We start from the raw sequence: 17,123 nt of genomic DNA on the forward strand, positions 1-17,123 counted from the left end.
AAGTCTGACACTGGCCACAGCTTCACTTTGCTCTGGTCAGTGATTTCTGTTGACCTTATGATTCACACAGTCAGAGATCCGAGCTGAGAAGTGCTCGTGACCACCATTGGATCATGCAGAGGAAATCTTGGTTAAGCTTTCGAAAGCAGGTTGGACTTTCAGGAAAAGGAGGGTGCACTCTGTGATGGATAAACCTCAGATTTCACTCCTGGATCGAGGCTGAGCACAACAGAGAGTCTGTCGACTTCTGCGTGCAAAGCTGCGGACACCGTTCGGTCAACAACACCAGAGCAGAGCTGTGGCGCCCAGAGAGAATTGCTGCAAAGGTCATCAACGATTATGGCGTGTGTGCAAAATGGTGCACATTGATTTCCAGGTCCTCGAGGGCGGGAGGGGGGCAAATAAAACTGAGATAATGTTTCACATCCTTTAACACTGGGACTTCAGCATCAACAGGAAAGGAAAAAAAATCTGCATTTTTAAAACGGAATCTGTGACAATATACAACTACTTAAAAACAAACAAACAAAAACACACGACCACACACGCGTGAATTAATCAAGACTTTTAATAGTTCTTCAAATGATGTACACACAATGAAAAAACAAACATCTGATTAAACATCTGATTTTTTTTTTTGTACAGCATGTCATAAGTATCAGCTGCATCACACACAAAGACACACACTCAGAATACACAGCCTCCGTGCTGATCCTGTAGCGCCGGTAGAGTCGGTGTACCAGCTCGCTAAAAGGAATCCAATTAATCAGCGGAGCCTGCAGCTCAAATAGAGACGCTGCATGTTGATCCAGCTTTGTTTTAGCGAACGCTGCCTGCTACCTACATGTGCGCTTGTGACTCAGAAGTGTTACAAACTATGGCATCAGCTGTTTTGATTTATTTTCCACCTGAGCCTTCATGTCAGGTAAGGCGTGGACCTCGAGAGAGCTGCAGCGTGGATACACGGAGAGCAAAGTGGCAGAGAGCCCGGGGTGGCCGGCGCTGCTGACGCAGAGAGCGCCGACACTTATAAAACTCGCGCCACCTGAGCCTCTCTCCCAGTTTGCAGCATGTGCGCTAAACGAGACTATGAACACAAATTAAACCATGGAATGACTGAGTAAGAGAGTAGTCCGAGGACAACTGCTGCTAGTCTATAAAATGTTGCGATGTTGATGTAAAAATTATACACGCAGTAACACACAGTTTCCATGCACACAGAAAAACAGACATTCTGCTTTCGGGGACAGACGATGATCCCCCTGATAACCAGATACTAAAAGAAAACTATAAAAGACAAAAACAATAGTGTAATTTTTCTTTTTTTTTTTAGATGTAATTATGTGGCTCTATTAAGATCCACACAGCCTTTTATCCCCTTCACAGAGAGAGAAGCTAAAAGGCAGTCAAAGCCTCTCCTGTCTGACATCTTAATTGAAATTAACCCCCAAATAAATATGGTGAAAGTGATGATTCACCTGCTGATCACAGGTGCTAAAAATAGACTCCAATGAGAGAGAGAGAGAGAGTGTAGCAGGGCTTGAAAATGATAAAAGCGCCTCATGCAGAGAAACATTCAGAGCCGTCTGCCGCCCCCCCCCCCAAAAAAAAAACGAATAAAGATTGTTGTTGGCTCGGACAGGGGAGAACAGGGGACCTGAATTCAGATAATTTAGCTTGGGATGATTTCCTGAAACTGAAGCATGTGGTGTGAACAAAGATGGGGACAGGATAAGGGCAGCCAAGAGAGTTACCACATCTCTCTGCAGCATTGGAGGGGAAAAAAGGAAGAAAGCAAGCAAGAAAGGAAGGGCCGACAGACCCATTAACCATCCTGATGAAATGGTTGGGCAACATGAGGACTGCAGTGTCCCGACCGAACGCAGCGGGAAGCGGCTCCCGGCACTGCGTGAGGCTGTGATGTGGTTCGCGGGTCAGGCGAGAGAGAATGAGAGAGAGCGAGAGTGAGATGGTAGTCTGCAAGGGCTGCGGCTGGGTGGATGCACAGGCTTGTTTGTTCAGTTCTTCAGCACCGCCTCGTAGCTCTGGAACACCCACTGGGAAACCTCTGCAGCTCTGCACTTCAGAGAGACCTGAGGGAGACAAGTTAGGGTGAGCATGATTTGATTTATAAAGCAGTCTGTTGGCAGGCAGTGCTTTGACAGACGCATGAACAAATAGCAGGTTTTAAAGGCCTGCTGCGGGTTATATAAAGCACCTCAGAAAAGGCGATAACTTATTGTTCGATCTTAAATCTTTGCTGCTCAGCTGATATCTTCATCGGGCAACTTCACATAACATTTCTCCAGATTCCTGGATTTATGGTAAATAAATGACCTCATCTTTTATATTTCTAGAAGATTAAATTCCTAATTTTCCACCTTAGAAGGAAAAAGGCTTCAGATGACACCCACTCCTACCCCCACCCACATTCAGTCTTATAAAGCACATACAGACGTACACACAGAAATATAGATACATATACACTCAGGAGAAAACAGAGAAGGCTTCTTCTCTCTTTGATGTCAGTCTCAGCTGGGAGTCGGTTTAGGATTAGATGGAGCTTCACAAAGTGCCCCCCCCCCACCCTCTACCCCATCTTACTGCAATCACTCTGCAGATGTCACTTCCTCAGATCCAGAAATACACTATTTACAGGCAGCATAAGGCAGCTGCAGGACGGACACACACACACACAAAGAAAAAAAGTGTAATAATTGCGAAAGACAGTGATTCTGAATATTTTAAAGTGTTTTGCTAATTAATTGCTGCACAGTGAAAACCAGCTGCGCTAAGACGAGTGGAACCCTTAATAACCCCCACGTCTCTGCGGAGAGGCATAGTGAAGAGAACAACCTGCATTCTTCTTGCCCTGACGGCGCTCACAAATCATCAGAGTGCGAGCCTTTTGGCTTTAATCACTGTCATTTCTTAGAATCACATTTGTTCCGCTAGAGTGGAGCTGGAATAGTTTGAAGGTCACACGGCGAGCACGCCTACGATAAGCGCCGACCCCAGGTGACTCTGGTTTCCAGCGACAAATACAAAACGGCACTCGAAGATAAGTAATTAAATCCCGGAGTGTCATGTCCAGATTAGTCCTGCATTTTAAAATTTTGTTTTTAAATCTGTATCTGAATATGAGTAATGGATCTGTGTGCTTTATTCTAAAAGGACAGGATGACTCGAGCTTCTCTAACATTTTATCATTTCACCGTTTAGTTTTTTCTTTGGTGCTTGACTCAATATCACCAACACTACACAGCAAACACTTTGACACTTGGCGCCATTATTATAATTAAAACGATCAGTAATGAATTTGATGAGTGACTGATGGGAATTTCACACCAGGCCCCTTCTATGACTCTGAATATTAATATCAAAGGCAGGTGATGGAGTGTGGCATGCTTGCTGCAGTCAGCTGAAGCAGTAACAGTGCACAGCTCCTTCAGTGCTGCACTGGTACACTCAAGGCTCTTTATTAATGCATGCTGCTGCTGGCAACATTTAGACGCTCCTATCAGGAAGATGTGAAGAAACGCAGAAGCTCCAGCCACTGTGAACAAGCCGCTGGTTAGAGAGCGACGGCGAGAAACTGCAGCGTTCGACTCTGCAGCCAAGAGCCTGCTGCTAAAATGTTTGTTTTATCGGACGAGGAAATGGCAGAAAAACACATCTTTGTGTCTATTATTGATGGACTGAGTGAGTGAGGCAGGTCGTTCTTCAAGACAACATGGGCTTTACATAACGCTGTGCATAAATACCAGTAGGATGTGCTTTTTTTTAACGAGTCTGAAAATGATGCAGGTCTGCTATAAAACCTGCATAAAGGAGACTTGGACCCACTACACCATGATGAAGCACAGCAGCACTGCAATAAGGCAAAGCAAAGACGGACTGATACAGTATGATAAAAACCTTCATAAAGCACGTGGACTGTTGAACTATTTAAAAGAACCGAGACACTTTAAATGTTAGATACATTGTTAGCAACAGTTGTTAAAAGAACAACAACATTCAACAAAAGGCTGGAAACATTCGTCAGAGTTTCTGATCCATATTTACATGGCAGCATCACACAGTTGCTGCAAATCTGTGACACAAATCTCCGATCCCACAACATCCCAAAGCTGCTCTACTGCACTGAGATCTGATGACTCTGGAGGCCGTTTGAAAATAACGCTCAGTTGGTACCTAACGTGTGCCAGGAAACTATCCTCCACATCAATGCACCAGCAGCAGCCTGAACTGTGGATCCACACTTTTCATGTTGCTTCTACCAAATTCTGACTCCTTCCATCTGAATGTTGCAGCAGAAATTGAGACTCAAACTAGGCAACATTTTTCCCCAATCAGTTATTGTGGAATTTTTCCGGAGCCTGGGCAAGCCCACTCAGTTTCCCGTTCTTAGCGAACAGGAGTGGCACCTGCTGCGCTCTTCTGCTGCTATAATCCATTGTAGGAGATGCTCAGAGATGCTCTTCTGCATACCTTGTTTGTAGCGAGGGATATTTGAGTTACTGTTGCCCACTCATCAGCTCCGAACAGTCTGGCAATTCTCCTCCGACATCAACAAGGTATTTCTGCCCAGAGAACTGTTGCTAACTGAGTATTTTTCAGCCAAGTCTCAGAGATGCTTCTGTGGGAAAATCCCAGCAGATCAGCAGTTTCTGAAATATGCAAACCAGCCTGTCTGGCATCAACAACCATACCACATTCAGATCATCTTTCTTCTCCATTCTGATGCTCAGTTTGAACTTCAGAAGGTCGTCTTCACCACATCTATAACTCTAAATGCATCAAGTTGCTGTCATGTGATTGGCTAATTGATATTCACATTAATGAACAATTGAACCGATGTACCTAATGAAATGGCCAGCGAGTGTAAGAACACGATTTTTACATGGAACACTAATCAAACTGTGCTATATCCGCTTCAATCAAAGGCAACGACATTAAAGAAAACCTGTTGTTGTGTTGCAATTAAGTTTGAAATTCTTATGAAACGTTCACGTCTAAATATTTAGATCCGAAAGAGCTGAAAAGCAAAACAACTGGACTTTAAACTCTAGATTGTTATGCAGGGGTTTTGGTCAAAGGTTCAAAAAGCTCAGCAGAAGATTAACCGATTTCAAATTGAGGTGTGGAAATTCTTACGTCTGCAAATGTCATCCATCCTCCATAGATGGATTTTTATCAAAAAGCTGTAAGAGGAGGACTGTGAGTGAGACCAGAAGGCAGACCCAGACAGAACAGCAGCAGATTGGATATTTGCATAAGTGTGAATAAAACGGAGGAAAAAAGGCGAGAAAACAGCAGCCGGGTTCTCTTTAGATATCAACAACAATGATCAGATACAACACAGCACACAGGCCAGAATCAGCAGGTAAGGTTACAGCATGGTGGAAGCCATTCATGAGCTCAAGTAAAATAAATTAGGAAAAAAGAATGCACAGAAAGACAAACGCTGTCTGAGGATTTTTGTTTTCCGAGATGTACCCATTTAATTTACATCAGTGTGCTGGTAGCAGGTTTGTGTGGGGAAAAGGCCGGAGATGAAAAATAAAAACCCAAACCAGACTGCACTGAGGGTTCAGTGAGGCATGGAGATGGGAATGTCTGAGGCCGTTTTTCTAACAGTGGAGTCGGTGAGCTGAGTATTTATTGACAAATAAAAACAAGTAAAACAAAAACATTCAAAGCCAAAGCAAAGCAGGCCAGCAGCCCGTGCCCCATTGACGCTCTGATGTAGATGAACTGAACGCATGTGCAGATGTGCCCAGCAGTTCTTTACATTGGAAAAATAAAACAATGAAACTGTAGCTCATCTTTGAAATGTACATCTACTTTTGTTATTTTTCAGTTAAAAACCAACACATTTCCTTTTGTGAATACTATGTTTGATAAGTGTGCTCGTGCTTCTAACTATAACAAAAGCTGCAACTCATTCTAAGATATAGTTAGATATATATAGTTGGATATATAAAAACCTCTTGGAATTAAATAAAAAATATCATGATGTGTTTGCTCTGGGTCAATAAAAACAAATCATTTGATTTTACATGCAATATTCATGTAAAATCTCCAAAATAATACAGCAGTCTTTTGCATTGATTTATAATGCTACCCACAAAGATATCAAAGTGACATACACAAAACCTTCCATTAGAGATTTTGCAATTCTGATTAAAGATTTTTAAGAAAACAATTCATCCACGTTTATGTTGAGAAACTGCTCACGTGGGTTTTTTTCAGCAGACTTCTCTATTTACCAAAAACCCTCAGATTTACCAGCTAAAGTGGTGGGTAGAAGAAATAAATAAATAAATAAATAAGTCAGCCCACAACACTGGTCACATTGTTGCCATGGGGACAGGACATGGCAGATGAGAAGACCATGCGTGATGTCAAAAAGATGAGCAGCATCCCCATTCGCCACTGTAAATACTGTAAAGTGTACACGAGCCTAACAGAGAGTCAAATGAGAACATCAGCTTGGTGTCGGAGGAGAAACACGCAGGTACAAACCTGTTTGGGATCTCAGTTCAGTTTTGAACTTGCACTGCCAACAAACACGGACCTAAATGCAGGAAGTGTACCAATCTACAACAATGAGAGCAGCCAAACGTATGAGACGGCACTGAGCGATGGAAAAACAGAAACAAGATGCAGCATGCAAAGATGCTGGTCATCAAATAACAGCCACCTCACATTATCAAAAATGGCTATAATTAGGCCACCATTACTGGTAACAGTGAGTGGAAATCTGAGTGAACGGGTGAGGGGGCGAGACACGCTGTGCCAGAGAAAATGAAGCATGAGCTCTCAGATTCGTCTGAATCCCAGGCTAATGAAATCTGGGAGAGACAGACAATTTCCTAAATCCACAGCTGCCATAATGGCAAGATCGCAAAATACATTCTGAAAACAATTTGACAACACACAATAGACTGTGATGTTGCTCATATAAAGAATTAACACCTTAATGTGCTACCCTCGGCTCAAATGCTACATTTACAATGCCACCAATTTGCAGGTAGATTTGCTTTAGCGCTCATAATAATCTCATAATCATTCCTAGGCTTGTGTAGGCTTCACTACATCACCACACCGCTAAAAAAAAAAAACTAAAGATGCGATCATCTCAGCTCCAATTTGTTAAGCATCAAGCCTGTCATGTAGTGTCAGCTACTGGTGTGTAGCTCCAAATTGCTGATGAGCGTCCCAAATGACTTGCAGCTGGTTGCTTCCTTGCTCTTTGCTAGCACACAGCATAGGAAGCTTTACAAGAGGTTTGAGCTGATTTTCAAATTACTGGTCTGCAACCTTACTTTTTCATTCCACCCTCACTCTAGTGGGGGAAAAAAAAAAAATGCAAGAATGCAAATGCAAGAAATACTGTTCCACACACATGCCTTCCAGTATTTACTCACTTTTCCATTGTTAGTGAAGCGTAGAATCAAACCCAGCAGGAAGCAGTATGGGATGTGGAATTGGGACACAGCGTCATAGAAGAGCTGAAGCTAATCAACTTTTAAGATAGGAGGAAAATAGGGCAGCTATGTTCAAGCCTTAAAAACTGCACATGTAAGCAGCAGCAAAACTCAAGCATGTCACCATACGGGTCTACTAATGTCAGTGAATTAGAACCGTTTCATGTCTCGTCTTCAGACGTGCAATAGAACCCAGAAAACAGAGTTACGGCTTTGCTTCTTCGTGTCTAAAAATAGCTGCCGACAAAAGGCTTTGGCAGCTTGGCTTTAATGTTCTGTGCCAAGAGAGCGCGGGGACCATGCAGCAGGCAGTCGCTCCGAGGGACGAACGTCAGGATACATACTGTGCGTGTGGTTTACTTTAAAGTCAGGTCCTATCGTTGCTGAATATACGTTTGTTAAAAGCACTTACAGTCACACAGAGAAACCATGTGGAGTTCAGAGGGTACAAGGTGGAAAACAAACCCGCTCTGCTTTCCCCGTTTCAGTCACATTTTGTCCTGTATCACATCAGGATGTGATCTGACCAAAGAGGCTTAACCGTGGTAGGTGTAAAACCACCTCAAAATTCTGAGACTTTAACGCGACTAACAAATTGCCTAGTCTAGACAGAAGAAAACAAAAAGACAGTTAATGCCACCTTATAAATAAAACATGACCTGAAAGCAGACTGAGTGATGAGCAGGGAGGAGAGTCACACCAAGGTCATCGTTCTAGGCGAGTTATACAGAATTTCTAAGCCAAAAACAATCCATCGAGAGTGGCGACTGCAGTGTGCTGACAAAGCAAGACATATGCAACAACACAGCACACATAAACAATTAGCCCTACATCTGCGCAACAACACATGTATGCGCACACAGATGAGTCACCACAGGTAAGTCATAGCCAGTGTTTTTCCACAGCTCTCCACACACATCAGAGAAGTTTTCCTTCACTTAGACCAGCTCGTGTCGGTCAGACGTAGTTTTAAACGGTGTATTTTGCCCCAAACCAATCTTTTCCTGAACCCGGCCGAGCAGTTTTGTTGCCTAACCTTAATCAAACTGCAAGCGAAAAAAAACAAAAGTAAAAAAGCTGTCTGACAGGAAGCCCCGAAGGCAAACTTCTCCCACAACCACACATCGCCATCCAATCCCTGTCCCTAGTGCACATCGACTGCTCAGTACTTCACATTAATCCCCGTCACATCTCTGCTTGTTCAGATCTGATATTAATGTCATTTGTCTCCATCTGTGATGTGCAGTGCCGACTGTATTATTTAACTCCATCTTACTGATTTAATTTTCCAACTGGGCTTTAATTTTTGCTAAAAGTGCAAATCGGAGGTTTCACTCTTTATGGCGTTATTTAGGACCATGAGAATTCAGGATGTGGCTGATATACAAGTCTGTCTGATTCATCAGTTATGAATATTTCAAAACATAACAAAATGGGAATTTTCAGTTATTATGGAGGGCATCAATTACAGCTGCCCCATAACGTTAATATGAATAAATGTAATATTAGAGCTTGTTTAGAAGATGGGACATTTACAGCACCATTAAATTTCCAACAAAGCTTAGAATATCTGGGGAATAGGACTATTGTTTAGTCAAATTAGCTTTTATAATACTGCCTTGCTGTGTATGAAACAAGCAGTTCTTTAAAATCTGTAAATGCTTCTTTTAAATGAACCAAAGTAAATCTGAAAAACATTAAATGAGAACAATTATGAATAAAAAACAAAACTGGTAAAATGGGTCATTTAGCATACAATTTACATTAAAAAAAAAAAAAAAATCTACATCAGTAAAAAAGTGCCTGTTAATTGTTGCATGCTATCCCACAACAGGTTATAAAAACCATCTTTAGCAGAAAAATTTGCCCATGAATATGCTGCAGTTGTGATAATTTACTGTCAACATCAAAGTACTGAAAGGAGCCATATTTCTGGTCATGAGTAAGCACAGGCAGCAGTACTCACTGTGTAGACTGGGTTTCCTGCCTGCACCCTCATCTCAGCCAGCACCCAGATGCCATTGGTGAGCTTCATGGACTGATACAGCATGTCCTGACCGTCCACTGTGCGCTTGGCTATGGTGAAGATGTTGCTACCCTGCAGTTTGTTGGATGCTGCATCTGTAGAGGAAGCATAATGAAACACTGTCAAAATGCAGGTTTAATCTAGTTTAGCTTAGCGATTATTTAATATGGAGTTACTCATTGACTTCTGCCACGATCAGCGGCTAAAACCATTATTAAAACGCACCAAATCATTACGGATTTCTTTTATTTCCATTTCTTAAAATTTCACTCCAGGCTGTCAGTGCAACAGAGACGCAGCCACTAATTTAAAATTCCCCCCTCAGCCATCGTCTCACTCTTGTGCCCAAGCAGGACATGAAATGCTCTCTCTATGTTCATCAAGATGAAATTTAATCTTTGGGGGGAAAATCTCCATTAGGCCATCATTAGGAATTCTTCTCCAGTTCAGCTGCTCTCACACTTGTGTAAAACTAAATTATCACACGTAAATAGGGACTGCAGCTGATGAGTTCCCATCAAATACAATTTGCTTCATTACCGAGGATCTGATTCTGAGCTGTGGACTGTGCTGGCTACAGAAGCTACTGAATATGTCTGGATAGGATTTTTTTTTTTTTTAAGCAAGTGCACTCTCCATTCTCCAACCATCCTTCTTACCTGAGCTGAGATGACAGTCTTTGATCTGAAACTGGGCCTCATTGTCATTAGGAATGTCTTTCCATGTAGCAAGAAAAACTTGCCGCTCTGTGGAGGAAGAGATATAATTAGTGATGAGTGCATTGTCAGAGCACACAATCAAATGCACATCTGAAAGCATAGTCGATTTTTTCGTAAAGGAAAATGTACATACTGAATTAAAGAGGGAAAAAAACAAAAAAAAGAAGTCCAAGTAATGAGTGAGCAGCTTAGCACAAGACTTCCTGTTGTTGTTCAGTCTCTGGAGCATTAAATCTCAGCCTCTGGCTGCAGTCCTGCTGCTAGCCCCATCAGAAAGCTCCACAGGGAGAAATGCCAACACGTTTTCACAGAATAAATCAAATGACATCAAGAAACAAAACGGAAAAAAAAAAAAAAAAAAAAAAAAAGGCAGAAAATATCACTGGTGTGCAATCGAGGAGTAGTAGCTGTGCAGCCCCGAGATGTGAGTGAGTTCAAGCAGCTGGACACTTGCATACATCTACGTCACTGACTGCTTCACATGCGCCGAACAGTCACCTTCACTCAAACACTGACGTACGTGTCTATCGCTGACGTCAGATGGGCTTCGGGCCTTTTTAAGTGAAGAGATTTTGCCAAGGAACACTCACCCATCTTCCCGTCCTCTACAAACAGCATGCTGATGGGGTACTGGCAGCTGAAGTAGAATACGTCAATGTTGTTCTTAACAGCCACCTGCAAGAGTGATTACATCGAAAGAGGGGGAAGGGAGGACGAGAGGAGGACAAACATGAAGAATTACATGAGTAATTACATTTCAAGTGCCCTCCAAGGATGGGCATTACTGCTTATGTGCACAGTTTACTAAATAACCAGCTAAAGTTGTTACGATAACTTGTGCACTCAAAAACACAAATATGGAGGTATTAACATGGTGGAGCCCAACAGTCTGAGGCCACTGCTCCTATTAAGCATTTGATTCAAATTTAATCCTTAATGTTTCATTACAAAATGTTAATACCAGCTTAACAATTTTACTGAAAAGCTCCATCTCCAATTTTTAGAATAACCACGTATCGGTTTGCCTCCTTTTACTTTAATGACAGCAGCCGTGGAGCCGCTTGGAAATGGACACATTTGCTCAAAGCGGATAAACCATTTTATCCCAGCGTGATCTGACAATGATACAAAGAGTCGTTTTTGACAGCACGCAGGCTTCGCTTCCTCAGTGTTCAAGTCCCCGCAAATGTTCAGGAGTTTACATAACATGACAAAGGAGGGAGGTCCAGGATGGGGAGCGTTGCTTGGTCTTCAGATCACTGTGGAAAACATCTAAGGTGGGTTATGGCTGCAGCAGTACGAATCTTTAACTACACAGATGCAACCCACTTAGTTTCACTGTGGGTTTGACACACTACGGTGTTTTCTCTCTTTACATACACTTCTCTGTCACAGCCACAAATGTGGAAATAGTAAATAGCAAATAGTATTATATTTTCCTTCCACTGGTATTTCTAAGCTAACCAAGTGTTTTGATTTTGTTTTTCTTCCTGAGAAATGTTTTAAAGCTGCAAAACATCTTTGAGTCGACTACTAGACAGCCTTGTTTTGACACAAGTTTTCAAGCCTTTTATTCTTTATTCAGGAAATTCAGCATCAGTGCTGAAGTTGCTTTTCTACCTCTCAATGGAAAAACTTGATGTGTTGATCTTGTGATGGTGTGCTCACTTACGCTGCGTCTCACCATGCTTTGGATGAAACTGATCCAGTTTCCGCACACCGTTTTAGAGTAGTGTAATGCACGACCCCCTCAGAAACTTTCAGACATGACTTGACACAGAGAAATCCTCTCATCTCTCAGAATAACAAATTGACTTCTGACACTTTCACTTAGTTCTGAAGGCACATTTCTCACTATCACAATGCTACAAGTAACCAATGTTCTGCCTGGAAACTTGAAGAGGAGCTATTTTTATAGCAACCAAGGAATATTTGCAAGTTTATGTACTTGATTCAACTTTTAATGAGCACATCACATCCACCTGAACATTTCCTAAAGCACCAAACTCTCACTACTGGCAGGTGGACATAAAAATACAGGAAAAAAAACTTTTGGACTCCACTTGTTATCATTACTAAATGTCGTGTTCATAACTGGCCCCTCACCTTATCACCAAAGATCTAAATATAATCAAATTAACCATCTACAAACAGCCTTGAAATATGATTTACAACAAGATATAAATAAACATGAAAATGAGAAAGAACAGAAGACGGTGTTAAAAATAAAATCTGAAAACTGTCCAAAACAACAACCACATATAAAAATAGAAAAGAATGTGTTGGCCACAGGCTTTAAACAGGCAATTCATAGTCTATGCAAGGCAAAACTACAAGATACAGAAACACTCTAGCGACTGTGGTAGAAAGCGAGCACACGAAGTAACAAGCGGCAGCCAGTGATACTGATCGGGCTGTTGAACAAAGAGGTGCTGAAAGAAGGACAGCGAGTTCAAACAGAGCATGGCAGAAGAATGGCTCATGAATTATTCATTACAGGGCATCTTATTCCTGAGTGCAACACAGGACAGCACAAAAAAAAAAAAAAAAAGACCACAAAGCTCCATTCTGAACATTTGTGATCTAGCGGTCTATTAAAAAGGGTTAGATGCCCAAGATGAGGGGGTCTGACATCTACTGTAGAGAAAGGAAATAAAGAAAAAACAAACCTCCAGTCTAACAGTATTTGACACATTATTACATTACACGACCTTCAAGTTAATCTACCGGCAGCACAATAGTTTCCAGTAGGGCTGCACGATTTTGCATAAAATGAGAATCACGATTTTTTTGCTTAGAATTGAGATCACGATTCTCTCACGATTTTCTTTTCCAGTATAAATATTTATTGCACTTATTAACTGCACATCAACTTCGTAACGGTTGAGACTGAACATAAAAACAATAAATGTCTCACATTTTGTCGTTGCCGCAAAATGTTGTACTGCTTGTAATTCCGTCTCCACCGTTGCTCGACACTGCATGTATAGAGCAGGTAGTGCAACAATAGAAAAATAGTTGCGGGACTGTGTAGCGTTTGTCTAGGGTGTTGATCATTTTCCTAAATCCCTCATTTTGCACAGTGTTGATGGGAGCCATATCTTTAGCCAGGTGATAAGTGATAGCCTCCGTAATTTCTTTGTGCCTGCGGGAGTTCGACGGGTATGGGGAAGCGCTGTATAAAGTTCCCGTTATTGACGTTTGGGTGGTTGACCGGGACGGATTTTCTCCTGTCACTTTCTTGGCCTTTACAGCTTCGTCATCTCTCACGTGCTCTCCGTTGTTTTTTCCCTGCCAGCTGGCTTCGGTATTATGTGGTATAAGGCTCCGCCCTTGTCATTTGTTGAGCAGGAAGAGTGAGCGCTTGTTTTCATGCAGATTATGTCCCGGATCAAAATGCGGTACAATCGTCATTTTTTTTTTTTTCTTTTTAAAATCGTTGTCATTTGGAAATGAGATCGCACATAAGTATGAATTGAGATCGCGATTTTCTAACGATTAATTGTGCAGCCCTAGTTTCCAGCTCTGTAAAGTCCCCTTTTATGGCCAAAAAGATGCAGGAGCAGCTTGCCATTTTTCAGGTAAAGTCTGCACTGCAGCATTATTAGTCTCAAACTGAATAGCTTTTCAGACATAAGTTTTACATTTAATCACAAATTTATGAGGAAAACAAACTCAACACTTCAGTTAGATCTACCTCATCACACCACAGATGTTGCTGCTAAACAGCAAATGCCTCACGCACATTTACTGATACACCAAACCTATTGCCTCAGCCATATCAGTATGTTGTTTTCTTTGGATGAGACTCAGTTAACTGCTGTGTCCAGATGTTGTCGGCATACGAGTGTAAGAAACAAACTGCTCCGACACATTAATAGTTAAAAGGGCACTCAGAATATTATGTGACACCTTCATCACAACAAAATACAACACATATCATTTCAAACTAAAAGATCTCGGGAGATGTCAAACCCACAACAGTAACCATCAAAGCGGGGCCGTGAGGCAGCACCGCAGAAAGGTTAGTGAGGCTACTGAGGCCAGGAGAAACAAAAGAGCCATGTGCTGTGAGACCGCTAATGACCAATCCCACCTCCATCGCCCCCTAAGGCGCTCTTATCTTCCCTCTCCAGCTGCACACAGCACCCATCCACCATCCTGGCCAGTTAAAAGAGCCGCCCTAATCAAGAAGCAGACAGCCTCTGTCGCTCTTTTTTTTTTTTTTTTTTTTTTTTTAAACATTTTCAACAAATCATTATGGCTCTGAAGTCTGTTTTACGCATTAATCACATTACAGTTTACAGTGTGGGAATTCAGCAGTATAGTTTGACTAATTAATCAGTTACAACATATGGTCATATCTTCAGGTCAGAGCCTCAAAAGACAAAGTGAAGTCCACTGGATATATCAGGTTAAATGATTCATAAGTTAAAATTTTGTGAATTTTAATTTAGAATTTGACAGATTAAGCCGAGTAATGTTTCTGTTTAATTATGAAAAACCTTAAATAACCATGCCAAATCCATTTAAACTTACTGAATCTATGCAATGGGTGTCATAATATAAAGCCAAATTTCAGGACGATAAAGTGTTGAAAATTCAAAAACAGTGGAAATATGTAACCACTTATTCTGATTTGTTCTCGACACCAGTCTGTTTGATAGCTTATGTTACTGCCACACTGTGACGCTGAAAAGTTGAGCCAAGTTTGGATTCATGGAAAATGAATACAGAAGCAAGGACAGAATAACACTGTCATTTCAAGCAAAACAAAAAGTAGCAATGTCATAAATAATTCAGGGGAAATGAACACAAGTGAAGGTTATACCTGCAAGTTGTTAAGAGGCTCCATCTTCATGACAGGTCCCACAGTATTGAGGGGAAGAGTCACTTCAATACTCTGGTTTGGGTTTAGAGGAGTCAGAACCTGCAGTGGACCAGCTGGAGCGAGACCAAAGCTTAAGCGAGACAAAGAAGAGAAAAAGGCAAACATGAGCATCCATTGCAGGGTTTGCTCAAGGTCTATAATATCAAGCCTCACACTTGTGGAAATCCTTTACGGATTATTAGCTGGTCTTACCTGTTTCTGTTAAACTGTATAGCAAAATCAGTCATGACACTCATAGCTTTATTGGTGAGGGTCATCTCCATTTGGATGACCCCAGATCGGCGGGCGAAAGTGCCTGATATCTCCAAGCCCTTGGCCTTCATAGCTGGAAGCCAAACCTTAACAGAGACAAGATCAGTTATTTTCTGAAGGATCTCTTCTGGGGTTTTTTTTATATTTCCCCAGCTTATATAAACTTACAGTTTTGGGGGCGCTGTAGGCTCCCATAGGCATACCAACTCCACCTCCGAGATCAAACAGGTCATCCAGACCGCCGCTGACAGGGGCACTGAAAGAGGCTGGCATTGCAGCTGGGGGAGCACCAAAACCAGCCCCAATCTGTGGGTCACAAAGCAACACGTTCACATTCAATGTCACTTTGTACTGAGCAATCAAAGGCCAACAAAAATTCAGAAAAATGACTTACAGCAGGACTTCCACCAAGGTCTCCTCCAAGCTGAGCAGAATGAAAAAGCACACAAGTAACTGAAGTTATTTAGTGCAGTATTAAATTATTTTCTGACAAGTTTAAGGAGGTGGATTGAGGGGTGGGGGGTGGAAGTCTAAAATGTCTTTTGGTGAATGATGACAGCTATGGGGTTTATATCATTATATCAAGTAACAGCAAAAAGGAGATAGAAGAATAGTAAGACTCCTTTTATGTACTTCACTTTTTACCATCCACAAGTTCTGCCTACTGGCTGTTGAAATCCAAGAGCTTTTTGTTAAACTGCTGCTCAATAAATATGTCTACTTTGGTAGTGAAAAGGTTGAGGACACAGTGAACAAAACTGTCATTGCGACTTCACACTGTGACAAAGCTAAACTACTGTGCACGGAAAGAAATTTTTTGACCAGAAACACAGGTGTGAGTCATTAAAATCTCACCTACAGGGAGTGGGGGGGAAAAAAAAAAAACTGACAGTGTAATAAAAAGTGCAAACAGACTAATATCACTGTGGGATGACTATTCAGAGGGGACACAGTGGTACAACAGGGGACAAGAGAAGGGTTCAAGACTGGTGCTGGCCTTTAGTGGTCCAGCACGGTCCCCTGGACCAACCTCAGTGGGGCTGTAATCTGGGGGCGATGGGGATTGATGTGGGAGCTGAGGTGACTGAGGAGTGTCCATCCGCAGGGGAATGGGCGGCTGATTGAAAGATGAGACACCACAGAGCTCAGAGATAAGAGATGGACTTAAGGATTTGACATCATGTTTACGACATATATCAGGACAATAAAGATGATAATGATGAATGAAGAGACTTAGGTACATTCTCAAAACAAACAAACAAACAAACAAAAAAACAACATAATAAAACAGTTTTTATATTCTATAATGGCCTGATATGGTTTATAAATGTTAAGCCCTCCCCTTCCATGTAGTTACCGGCTCAGACTCATCCCCCATCTGCAGGTGCAGCATTGAACAAAGAAAGGAATAAATACAAGGGTCAAAAGAAAAAGGCACCAAAAGGTAGAAAAAGGACACAATACAAGGATACAATAGCTGCAAGCAGTGATGAGGGGGAGGCCAAGCAGTCGCCATGGCAACTTGAGCTCATCATGTCAATTTTTTCCCCCTGTTATTAATGTGTTGTTCTATCAGTGGTCAGACAACTTTCAGATGACATGGAGAGTCCATACATCAAGTCTGGTGGCAATATATCAAACACTGAGATTTTAACTGGTTCCAGCAAAGTTTGAAAAGTCAGAATGTGCCTGAATCTGTGCCAATTGGAAAAAAAAAATTGGCCTGTAAAAATGTTTTGAAA

The 17,123-nt window shown here is 41.7% G+C and overlaps 1 protein-coding gene across 2 annotated transcripts in view; it reads right to left on the minus strand.

The window, feature by feature from the left end:
- Positions 1-550: 550 nt before the first annotated feature.
- ap1b1 (adaptor related protein complex 1 subunit beta 1) overlaps positions 551-17,123 on the minus strand; it is a 28,277-nt gene continuing 11,704 nt past the window's right edge. For both annotated transcript variants that reach the window (XM_031755268.2, XM_031755267.2), the window contains exons 15-22: positions 15,776-15,805; positions 15,550-15,687; positions 15,322-15,467; positions 15,070-15,199; positions 10,829-10,913; positions 10,179-10,265; positions 9,460-9,614; positions 551-2,093 (exon numbers count right to left, since the gene is read on the minus strand). In XM_031755268.2, the coding sequence (XP_031611128.1) occupies positions 2,019-2,093; positions 9,460-9,614; positions 10,179-10,265; positions 10,829-10,913; positions 15,070-15,199; positions 15,322-15,467; positions 15,550-15,687; positions 15,776-15,805 (846 nt within the window). In that variant the 3' untranslated portion in view covers positions 551-2,018. The remainder of the gene's footprint in view (positions 2,094-9,459; positions 9,615-10,178; positions 10,266-10,828; positions 10,914-15,069; positions 15,200-15,321; positions 15,468-15,549; positions 15,688-15,775; positions 15,806-17,123) is intronic.

Source organism: Oreochromis aureus, linkage group 12 (genome assembly GCF_013358895.1).
Source record: "Oreochromis aureus strain Israel breed Guangdong linkage group 12, ZZ_aureus, whole genome shotgun sequence".
NCBI lineage: Eukaryota > Metazoa > Chordata > Actinopteri > Cichliformes > Cichlidae > Oreochromis > Oreochromis aureus.